At 44.5% G+C, this 11,415-nt stretch overlaps 1 protein-coding gene across 3 annotated transcripts; it reads left to right on the top strand.

Moving 5' to 3' along the window:
* Nucleotides 1–307: 307 nt before the first annotated feature.
* On the top strand, nt 308–6,548 carry LOC136503284 (uncharacterized). Of its 3 annotated transcripts, XM_066498409.1 has the most exons (14): nt 308–1,051; nt 1,480–1,565; nt 2,343–2,497; nt 2,574–2,638; nt 2,765–2,951; nt 3,727–3,990; nt 4,081–4,214; nt 4,304–4,493; nt 4,579–4,638; nt 4,704–4,952; nt 5,038–5,296; nt 5,374–5,579; nt 5,696–5,746; nt 5,873–6,548. In XM_066498409.1, the coding sequence occupies exons 1-14, from the start codon at nt 837–839 to the stop codon at nt 6,161–6,163; spliced, it is 2,412 nt and encodes an 803-aa protein (XP_066354506.1). In that variant the 5' UTR covers nt 308–836; the 3' UTR covers nt 6,164–6,548. The 3 variants fall into 3 exon arrangements, with proteins under 3 accessions (XP_066354506.1, XP_066354508.1, XP_066354509.1); XM_066498411.1 differs by lacking the exon at nt 308–1,051 and having other exon boundaries at nt 2,330–2,497; XM_066498412.1 differs by lacking the exons at nt 308–1,051; nt 1,480–1,565 and having other exon boundaries at nt 2,383–2,497; nt 2,581–2,638.
* The last annotated feature ends 4,867 nt before the right edge of the window (nt 6,549–11,415 follow it).

Genomic DNA, 11,415 nt, shown 5'->3' with positions numbered 1-11,415 from the left:
ACTACATATATGTGCTAATGATGACTATTGAAGGATTTTGTAATTTTTTTTACTAGTATAATAGTATTCGATTCGACATCCCGTGACGTGACATCGTAAGCCTTTACACAGGAGATTAAACGAACCCTAATTTCCGTCCGCTCCCTCGTCCGCACGTGCCGCGCGGCGAGCCCGCGTCGCTGACAGGTGGGTCCGTGTCGTGCCGAAAGATGCTGCTCCCGGGCCCCGCAGCACCTGCGGCGCCACCTGGCAGTGAGGGCGAGCCCGGGCATTAAATCTCCGCACCCACCTGTCTCCTTCCTCCTCTCTCCTCTTTCTCTCGCCTGCTCCACCACACCGCTTTGCCGCTCCGACCCGCCTCCCCGATCTCCGCACGCTCCGGCGAGCGGGGCCCGACCACCGGCCAGCGAGTCGAATATCCCCCTACGCCCACGCTGTCACGCGCGCCGCCATTAGGTGTCACCCGTCCTTGCGCCGCCGCAGCCAGCAGCCTTCGACTTCCGATCTGCGAGCTAGCGATTCGCCGCTGAGGAGTGGGACCCGTCGCTCCGCAGCCGAACCCCAAGGCAGCCGCCGCACGCGGCGAAGGCCCAGGCCACACGCGTCATCCTCGCGCCGAACGACCGACGCTGGTGGAGCGCGGTCCACTCCCCGCGCGCGCGCGCTTCGCCTCCGCTGAAACCGCGCCCCTGCCGGTGCGAGTGTCCGGGAGCTTCCAAACCCTAGGGCCCGGCATCGACTGAGACAGAGAGCGGAGCCTAGGCCTCGCCGCCCGCGGGGATCGAGGGAGTGATGCGCGGATCGGGGCGGCGGGTGCGGCGCGGAAGCTCGGCCGCATGAGGTGCCTCGTCGGCGGCGGCGTCCAGGACAGCCCGCGCGCAGCGGCCAAGAGGGTATCGCCGGCGTCGTGGCGGCTGGACACCGCCGCGCCGGAGGCGGAGGCGGCCAAGGGGCCCAGGGTCTGCTTCAGGCCGCGGGACGTCATGGAGACGGTGCACGAGGTGGCCATTTACATCCACCGCTTCCACAACCTCGATCTGTTCCAGCAAGGGTGAGAATTGCTCGTTTTTTTTTTCTGTAATTCATTTTTTTTTGTCGCGAAAACTTTTCTCGGGTTTAGTTTGTTTACTGCCTTTTAGGGAGAAAACATGAAAAGTTCAGAGTGCTTTGATGTAAAGGGTACGACCGCTACGCATTCCTAGGCTAAATGTTTGGATTTCCTCGAGCATTCCGGCGTTGCTTTCCTTGGCTTTCCCGTTCGGTCGGTTGTTTCTAGGCATTTCACCTCGCGGATGAGGAATTCTGATTTTACCCATGATTTTGTTCCCCTCAGTCCCTCACTGCAGCTTTGTACGTGAGTTATGTGCGACAATTCTCACTGATGCCGCATGTGAAGCCTTTTTGTCACTTGTCTGTGTAGTGTAAACGTTTACTGTTTATTCTTTCTTTCTTCTGAGATGATTTTTGTATTATCTGCAGATGGTATCAGATGAAGATTAGTGCAATGTGGGAGGAAGGTGGCAACAAAACACCGGCTTCGCCTGCCAGGGTCGTGCAATATGAAGGTGTGCACCTCTCTGGGCACTGAATAGCGTGATTTGATCTTCTGGTCCCATATCCATCATTTTCAACATGTGCTTGCATTGGAAGCGAATGGTTAGATTGGTACACGTGCTAGCATGCAGTTGGTATTGTTGTCCGTAGTAGTACTAGAATCTATCTGGACCATGTGATACTGAAAGCAGAAACTTACGTATTTACACGGGAGTATATGTTATGATTTCTCAGAGGTACCCTATGTCTAGAGACTACCAGACCATCTTTGTTTCCATCTAAATTCTACTTTGATAACATCAAGAAGTTTGTCGAGCAGCTGGATACGGAACATAACTGTGCAAGCGTGTCATAAATAGTATCCCCTTGTTTCTATACTTGCCATGTGTTACTTAGAGCATATCTAACAATCCCAATAGTTTTGTAAATGCTCTATTCCTTTCATTGTCACCTCAATAGTCAAATTGTGCAAGCTCAAGGATACATTTCCCTTTCGTGTTAAAGTGATGATGATGATGAACTACGGAAAAGTGAAAGCGCAACTAAAGTATGACCATGAGGGAGCTCCTGTCAAACTTTTTGTTATGGTGTTTATGGAGAATGTGAACACATTTGCACTGGATCATCTCTTGAACTTGTTTGACAATGATGTAGTCTCCAGATCCCTTTTTGTTGTAAATTAGAGAAGTATCAGGGGATTTTGGTTGATGTTGATCCTCTTTTAAGCCCTCTCTGTAGCTGTCAATCTTTTAGCTAATAGATAATGACATGGTAGGTGGATTGTGCAGCTTGTGATGTTGGTGCGGATGATGCATTGGGCATTTGGAGAATAGATGACGTCGACAATAGCTTCCACACACAGCCGTTTCGGATCAAGTATGCCAGACAAGATATCTATCTATCGGTCATGGTGTCTTTCAACATATTAAATAGTGAAGAGGAGGTTGGCATTTTGACATACCACCTTTTTATTTGAATTAAGATTACTGTACCCTTATAGTCTGGTATATTTGTTCAAGGGTCCAGCGGCTTCGGCTGTGATGTTGAAGTTTGAGCTGATATATGCCCCAACCCTAGACAATGGGTGAGTAGACGTTTTACCACTTGCGCTCTCTCTTCCAAGTTCCAAGACTTTCTGCATCTTCAGTGCACATGTATGTACAAATATCATTTGCAATACTGACCATGCTTTTGCTTTTCTGAGTTCTAGGTCTGAGCTTCAAGCTTCCAGTGTCACATCTTCAGCAGCTGTGCACGAATTTAGGATCCCACACAGAGCGCTCCTGGGTCTGCACTCGTACTGTCCAGTTCACTTTGATGCGTTCCACTCTGTGCTTGTTGATCTGACATTACACATAGTGTACCTGAAAGCTGGTGCAATTAAATCATCATTGAAGGTACACAGGTTTGTGAAGCTTTAGCTTTAATGTTCTTCGAAAATGGGGGTCCAATGCATGCTTGTTTTACGTTGTAACTTCCTAACAACTTGGATACTGTGAATAACCTCTGTCATGTCCATATAAAACTGTACATTGGAATGTTTAGCTCAAATCTAGTGCTATTCCGGATCGAAGCACTTGGAGTTTGAATGCACAACTAAAAATAATATTTTTTTAACACTCCCGGCACAACTCTTGTGGGATGGGCTGGGAACACGTACTGCATGCAGAGATGCAACTCTGAACCTTTTTAACAATCTTGCTATGCTCAGGAGTTGTTTGAAATAAATGTCTGAGATCAAATTCTATAGGTTCAAATTTACTTCATTGTTTAATGGTCTTTTTTTTTCTCTCTCAAAAACGCAGGTGAGCTGCATTTCTTTGTACTAAGAAGGGAGTCATCATGTACTCCCTCCTCTTTCCAAATTGTAAATCGTTTTAGATTTTTCCCAAGTCAAACATGTCTTGGTAAATGCAATATCAAAATATATTTTGGGGTGTATTTAATCTAATGAATCCAGTTTGATGTTGTAGTTTTTTGTGCATTTTATTTTTTCTATAAACTTAGACACTTAGTCAAAGTGAGAAATTTGACTTAGGAAAAACTAAAACGACTTACAATTTAGAACGGAGGGGCATTGATTTCCCGATAATTAGATCCTGCACTGGTTGATTGTAATGTTTTTATTCTATTTTATTGAACATTTGAGTAAAAGTGGCATTTTATTCGCAGGTACCAGACCAAGGTTTAGGTCCAACATCATATAACATTGTTAAGGCATTATTAACTTCTAGAAAAATGTTGCTTGAAGAACTGAACAAAATCAGTGGTGCTATTGGTAAGACAGTCGAGGATTTAGACGTTGCTGACTTGAATCTTGGTAAATATGAGTCATTTAATGCATCAAAATCTGGACTACCGAATTCTAGTAAAGTGTTCCCTGCAACTGGCAAGGGTGTGGGACAGTTGGCTGGAATTTTACATGACTTCTTGGAGGTATGCTTCATTTTATGCTTATGATCATCTTGGATATATTAACGACAAGAAAGTTGTGGATTTAAAATGTGTTACGTCTGGCTTCTGCAGAGACCCAACGATATGGTTAATGGTACAGATGATTCTATGCTGTATACTCTTCCCCAGGAAGAGCTGTTTGAACTGTTTCTAACTCTGAGTGGACAGCTTTCACTTCTATGGAATGCATTCTTGAAATTTCATAGGCAAGTGTTCTATTGATTTTATCATGTACTTAAAGTGATCATACATTCTATGCTTGCCATGTCCAACAATATTCTCTTGATCTATTCAGGCTAAATAAAACAAAGATATTGGATTACTTGCACGATGTTTGGGCTATTGACAGGAAGGCAGAATGGTCAATATGGACTGTTCACTCAAAAATTGAGATGCCGCATCGCTATCTGCGGAGTATGACTGATGACTCAACTCACCATCATTCCCTTCTTAGAGGTTCTGTCTCAAGGAAGTTCCATGATGACGTAATTGCCCTCGCCAGGAAGTTCTATTCATAACTAGTATTTTTATCACTCCAATCTCTATTTAACAGTCTATATATCTGTGCAGCCTGTACAGAACTCTGTTTCACGGGCAGAACTACACAGGAAAAGCATAGCACAAATGAAGGTTTGACACTGTTCTTTTCTTTAAGAATAGTTCTGAAACATGTACTGATTTGAAGCATTTTGCAGATCAATACACAGTCTGTTCAAGATATGCATATATATGCTGATCCTTCACGTGTTCCTGTTGTTCTTATAGAACAACATGTCATGGTTGTTCCACAGCATAGTTCCAGCAAGGATCTGGCTTCGAGTCCTGAACAAAAGGATACTATTGTGCTACCTAAACTACAAGGAGAGTCTCTGGTATCCAAAAGTAGTGCTGGTAAAAAAAGTGGACGCATCTTGCGAGCTGTCATTTTTGTGCATGGTTTTCAGGCAAGCTCCATATTCGTCTCCTTTATGCTTGATCTGAGTTAAAAGTAAATACTTATCTGAATCTTTCTCTGATTTAAATAAACAGGGTCACCATTTGGATTTACGTCTTGTTAGAAACCAATGGCTTCTATTGGATCCTGGAGCTGATTGCCTAATGTCTGAGGCTAATGAAGATAAAACATCTGGAGACTTCAAAGAAATGGGTAGCAGGTTGGCTGGGGAGGTAGTTGCCTTCCTGAAGAAGAAAATGGATAAGCTTTCAAGATACGGAGGCTGCAAAGAGCTGAAGTTAAATTTTGTTGGCCATTCCATTGGGAACATCATCATTAGAAGTGCCCTGGCAGGTCTCTCCCAACTTTCCTAACAAATCTTTTCAAGAATCTTATAGATATATTGCTGATTGTTTGCCCCATCTTAATAGAACCTGCATTGCAACCATACTTGAAGAACCTCTACACGTACATGTCAATATCAGGGCCTCACTTGGGTTACTGGTACAGTTCAAATTCGTTGTTCAATTCTGGACTCTGGCTGCTGAAAAAGCTCAAGGGAGTGCAATGCATCCATCAACTCACTTTCAGTGATGATCAAGACCCCCAAAATACATACTTTTATAAGCTTTGCAAGGTACGAAGTCCCCATCTGGAGTAACTTAGGCCATTCGACTTGTTGCTGATTTATGCTAGATTTTATTTACATCAAGATAAATTTATGATTAACTATTACTGTTCTTGTTCATACAGTTGAAAACATTGGAGAACTTCAAAAATATCATATTGTTATCATCACCACAGGTTATTCCCTTTTCTCATCTCTAATAGTAATTTACTTGTGTGGAATTTGTTTTGCTGCAGTAAACAATTTGGGCTCTATAGTCCTTATAGCATGTCATGACTATGTGCATCTTTTTGTTCTTCCAGGATGGCTATGTACCATATCATTCAGCGAGAATTGAGCTCTGCCCAGCTGCATCATCAGACACCTCAAAGAAGGGTGAAGTCTTCACAGAAATGCTCAACAACTGCTTGGACCAGATCCGTGCGCCCTCATCCGACACCCGGACATTCATGCGCTGCGATGTGAATTTCGACCAGTCCAACCAAGGGCGAAGCCTGAACACCATGATCGGCAGAGCAGCCCACATCGAGTTCCTGGAGACCGACGTCTACGCCAAGTTCATGATGTGGTCCTTCCCTGACCTGTTCCGATGACGACGACACCGCTCGTCTTTGTAATACTGCCACATACCAAACCAATAGCCCACATTACTGAGTACTGACCAGGCAAGGAAAACTAAGCTTGCATAAAGGTTCCCACCAGAATCCAACACCAAGACAGGCAGGTAGCACTGTAAAGATCCTAGAAGCAATGATTTTTCCAGCTTGCTAGATCCTATTCTGTATAAATAGTTGATTCTTTTTTCATTTCATTCATAGTGCCTGTAGATTTGCACCCTTGCTGTGAATTTATAATCCTTGTCGTCTGGTGTATTTAACACTTTCAGTTTAGGATGTGCTGACAATCAGTGTGCTTATGTCCAAATAAGCCTTTTTTTTTTTTTACTTTTGATTGATTTTTACTAGTCACCTTCGTTTTTGTGAATGCTGTAAAGCCTGCAACCTGCTTTGTATTGTACATGCAGACGATCAGCCTGTCTGATACTAGATCTGGATGGTCCTGCCTCGTTGCCCTGCCGTCCAGGGTGGTGTTTCTGTTTGGTGAAGTTGCTGTAGGAATATTTGTTCTGGCATCTTTCCGTAGCTGGATCTGCATGTGCTTCTAAAACTGTATCCTCATGCCGTCCGTGTCTCGTGCGGTCAGGCTCGTGTCAGTGCTGCGTATGTGCGTGACATGCTGGCTTTTCCGGAGGCAGGCGAGACCACCATGACCTGGTGTCTGGTGTGGATGTTGTCTGCACGTCTGAACCCTTCCAGAAGAGAACAGCAATTCTAGTAAGCGGTTGACTGTAGAAAAAACAGAGGTGGTTGATCCTTTCATCACCGGGTCAAGGCGACGAACGGTGGGAGACTCCGCCGCCGAACCCGGTCGTCGTGCCGACCTCCGGCGGTGACCGGTGATGTGAGAGCGAGCTGTGCCGGGGACCGGGCGGAGGGGCCCTGTCTGTCGCCGCGGACGGAAAGGTGACGCGAGGGACCGCGGGTCAGGTCGCCATTACGGCGACCAACAGTAGCAGCCAGCCGGCCGGCCGGCCGGCCCGGGGACGGGGAGAGCGACGGCATGTTGCTGTTGCTGCAGCACCAGCTGGGTGAGAGAGCCTACCACTGCTGAACAGAACAGAGCTGCCCTCTGCTCTGACCAAGAACGATTCTGCAAGGGTCTCCGGAGGACAGCTCACGGCAGTGACGGGCATCTGGATGCCCAAACGAAACAAGCTTCTCCCATGTCATCCTCTGGATCACCATAAAGCATCCAAAAATATGAGACGAGTAATCAGTACATAGATGGGAAATGTTTGACCATCAGCAGATGATGGTGGATTCCAGCTGCATTTCAACAAAGCTCGCAAGGAAGACGACCTTTCCTAAGTTTCTGCTAACTACAGGTGTCAAATCTAGCAGAAACAAGATCACGAGGGAGTAGACGCTACAATCAGCAAACGTGACGGTTGGAGATTTCGGAGTGCCCAAAGAAAAATGGCGATTGCACTTAAGTTCAGCGAGAAACGGCTGGCTCTGGTTCAACGTTTGTTCAGGCCATATCAGTGTTTTCTCCTTTCTTTTCAGAGTGTAACAATATACAGTATACAACAGAACACAAGCCAATTGATTCATCGTGAACCCAATGAAACATAATTTTCCGAACATGTCAACTTTTGAAATTCAAATCACACAGAACTTGTGTGACAGCGTTGTAATCTTGAGACAGCAAAATATAAGAACGATACCAAACTGTAACCGGCAAATTCAGTTACAGAAGAAAGCTGGCTTCCCCCATTTCCATAACTCCGGGAGTACATTTGTCAGTGTTTTCGGACCACCGACGAGTAAATTTGTATTTGCGCGTCTGGCTCAGATGGTGTGTTTGGAGGACACGAGGATTTATACTGGTTCGGATAGAACGTCCCTACGTCCAGTTCGCTGCTGCTCGTGTTACCGGCACTTGGTTTGCAGTAGGGGTTACAAACAGACGAGAGAGGGAGATGTTTACACCAAAATCTAGAAGAAGAGGGCGGAAACTCGCAGGCTTCCAAGATTGTGCCAATCAAGGAGTCCATTGAGTAAGAATTGATATCTGCCGGGTCAACTGCGACATTGGGATCGGTTCTCTCCGAATGACGTTAGCAGATAACGATGACGAAATATGATTGGCATCGAGAAAATACATATCGGACTCTACAAAAGGGGAAAGAATAGAGTCCAAGTTATCTTAAGATATGAATGTTTTCTTCGCACCAAAGATTGTACTGAGTCGTACTCGAGTAGGATTCGTTTTTAGGCGTCGGGTATAAATACCAAACCCCGACTATTGTAAAAGACACACCATCAATCAAATACAAGTTATTTACTTTTTCGGCTCCGGCCACCCCTTAGGAGTAGGAGTAGAGTAGATCTCGACGAGTTCTTCAACAAGTACGGCTGCATCGACCCGGTTGACCTCCACTGCTTGTCTGTAAGTATCGTCATGGCTTATACCTCTGTTCATATGGCTGCATCGATCCGGTCGACCTCCATTGCGACTCTGATATGAGTTAGTTATCGACCCTTGTCTAGTTCAAGTACGGCTGCATCAATCCGGTCGACCTCCACTGCTCGAACTAGATTAAGGTCAAGTTATCGGCTCTATCTAAGGGTGGCGTTCTTTCGGATAGATTCATTAAGTTATCGATATTGCTTATTGCTTCTATTGTTTATTTAATTACAACAATATCACTTCACTCGATTGGGATTGATCTAGATCGGCCTTATATCTTTGTTTACCCATCATTTGTTAATCTAAACTGATTTAATCTGCACTTTAAACGATGAGTTATGTTTTATCGGCCGTTTTACGTCAATCTTGATCGTGCATAGCGTGCGGTTAAGGCGTGTTTGATCTTGAGTAGATCTATTGGCTAGCGAAAACTGTTCCATGACTCGTTATCACAGCCTGTGTGATTCTGCCTCACACCCCACTATTAGCACCGTGGAGTGAGGATCGTTAGTTGGTAGATCTATTCTTGAGAGGGCATGACCTTAACTGTGCGTTATGCCTGAATCGGTTGTTTTAGCCGATATCGAATGCTTTCACGAACAGTTCACGTCACGAGACCGTTGAAGTAGCGGTAGGTTGAAAGATATGTTAGCCCCATGATCTTATTATTGTATTACGGCCTACATGATTCTGCCTCATGTCCCACTGATATAGTAATACGTTAGGGTCATCGAGTCTATTGTTGTTTCTACGGCCTACATGATTCTGCCTCATGCCCCACTGGTCATAGCGATAGATGAGATCTAATATGTTCATTAGATTTATCTCTATTAAATGATTGAATGGTCATGAACTGTTTCTTTTATAAAAAAATGGTTTGATTACTTACAGTCATTGGCTCAGTATGAACTAATTATTGTTAATATCTTATGGCCATTGACCAATATTTGTTTAAAGAATGATACTTATCCCGAATGATAATCAATTCTTCTTACATAACCTCATGAGCTTTAACCGATTTATTTTTATAAATATACTAGAATCGGCTATTTAGTCGATCTCCTTTCATATCGGCTCTCAGAGCCGCACATTCAGGACTGTCTGGCAACACCGGCATGTTCCGCCCTTAATTACTGATAAGATATCTCTCCTTGTCAATTACAGGGTTAAATTGACTAGCACGTCTCGGGAGGAGTGCGTAGGATCGACCATCCCTGCGCTGAAGCTAGGCGGATCTTCAGCTCCATCGAGCGGACCCTTCCGGCTTGCTCGTGTGTCCTCGGCACGAGACGAAATTCCGTGTCGACACACGTTTCTGGCACGCCCGGTGGGACTCGAACCCACAATCGCTTGATAGCGGTTCACAACAACAACGACATCGTTATGCTGCATTATGAAGATCTACCTGATGGGGATAAGGGTATCATCAGCAAGGCTATAGAAGAGTTTTAGAATAAGTGTTTGTTGTCCTACACTAAAACACGTGACAACATAATTGTTCAGAAATTTCCACTACCAAGAGTTCTATTACACGGGCAGATGAATACAATCGAGAAAATACATATCGGACTCTACAAAAGGGGAAAGAATAGAGTCCAAGTTATCTTAAGATATGAATGTTTTCTTCGCACCAAAGATTGTACTGAGTCGTACTCGAGTAGGATTCGTTTTTAGGCGTCGGGTATAAATACCAAACCCCGACTATTGTAAAAGACACACCATCAATCAAATACAAGTTATTTACTTTTTCGGCTCCGGCCACCCCTTAGGAGTAGGAGTAGAGTAGATCTCGACGAGTTCTTCAACAAGTACGGCTGCATCGACCCGGTTGACCTCCACTGCTTGTCTGTAAGTATCGTCATGGCTTATACCTCTGTTCATATGGCTGCATCGATCCGGTCGACCTCCATTGCGACTCTGATATGAGTTAGTTATCGACCCTTGTCTAGTTCAAGTACGGCTGCATCAATCCGGTCGACCTCCACTGCTCGAACTAGATTAAGGTCAAGTTATCGGCTCTATCTAAGGGTGGCGTTCTTTCGGATAGATTCATTAAGTTATCGATATTGCTTATTGCTTCTATTGTTTATTTAATTACAACAATATCACTTCACTCGATTGGGATTGATCTAGATCGGCCTTATATCTTTGTTTACCCATCATTTGTTAATCTAAACTGATTTAATCTGCACTTTAAACGATGAGTTATGTTTTATCGGCCGTTTTACGTCAATCTTGATCGTGCATAGCGTGCGGTTAAGGCGTGTTTGATCTTGAGTAGATCTATTGGCTAGCGAAAACTGTTCCATGACTCGTTATCACAGCCTGTGTGATTCTGCCTCACACCCCACTATTAGCACCGTGGAGTGAGGATCGTTAGTTGGTAGATCTATTCTTGAGAGGGCATGACCTTAACTGTGCGTTATGCCTGAATCGGTTGTTTTAGCCGATATCGAATGCTTTCACGAACAGTTCACGTCACGAGACCGTTGAAGTAGCGGTAGGTTGAAAGATATGTTAGCCCCATGATCTTATTATTGTATTACGGCCTACATGATTCTGCCTCATGTCCCACTGATATAGTAATACGTTAGGGTCATCGAGTCTATTGTTGTTTCTACGGCCTACATGATTCTGCCTCATGCCCCACTGGTCATAGCGATAGATGAGATCTAATATGTTCATTAGATTTATCTCTATTAAATGATTGAATGGTCATGAACTGTTTCTTTTATAAAAAAATGGTTTGATTACTTACAGTCATTGGCTCAGTATGAACTAATTATTGTTAATATCTTATGGCCATTGACCA

Source organism: Miscanthus floridulus, chromosome 14 (assembly GCF_019320115.1).
Source record: "Miscanthus floridulus cultivar M001 chromosome 14, ASM1932011v1, whole genome shotgun sequence".
Lineage (NCBI taxonomy): Eukaryota > Viridiplantae > Streptophyta > Magnoliopsida > Poales > Poaceae > Miscanthus > Miscanthus floridulus.
This window is presented reverse-complemented; position numbering and strand designations above follow the sequence as displayed.

Excerpts from the sequence above, each read along its gene's own strand:
- LOC136503284 (XM_066498409.1), top strand. The coding sequence starts at position 837 with ATGAGGTGCCTCGTCGGCGGCGGCGTCCAGGACAGCCCGCGCGCAGCG. Across the intron at positions 2,952-3,726 it reads CAATTAAATCATCATTGAAG|GTACCAGACCAAGGTTTAGG; the intron begins GTACACAGGTTT and ends TTTTATTCGCAG. Across the intron at positions 4,494-4,578 it reads CAAGGAAGTTCCATGATGAC|CCTGTACAGAACTCTGTTTC; the intron begins GTAATTGCCCTC and ends ATATCTGTGCAG.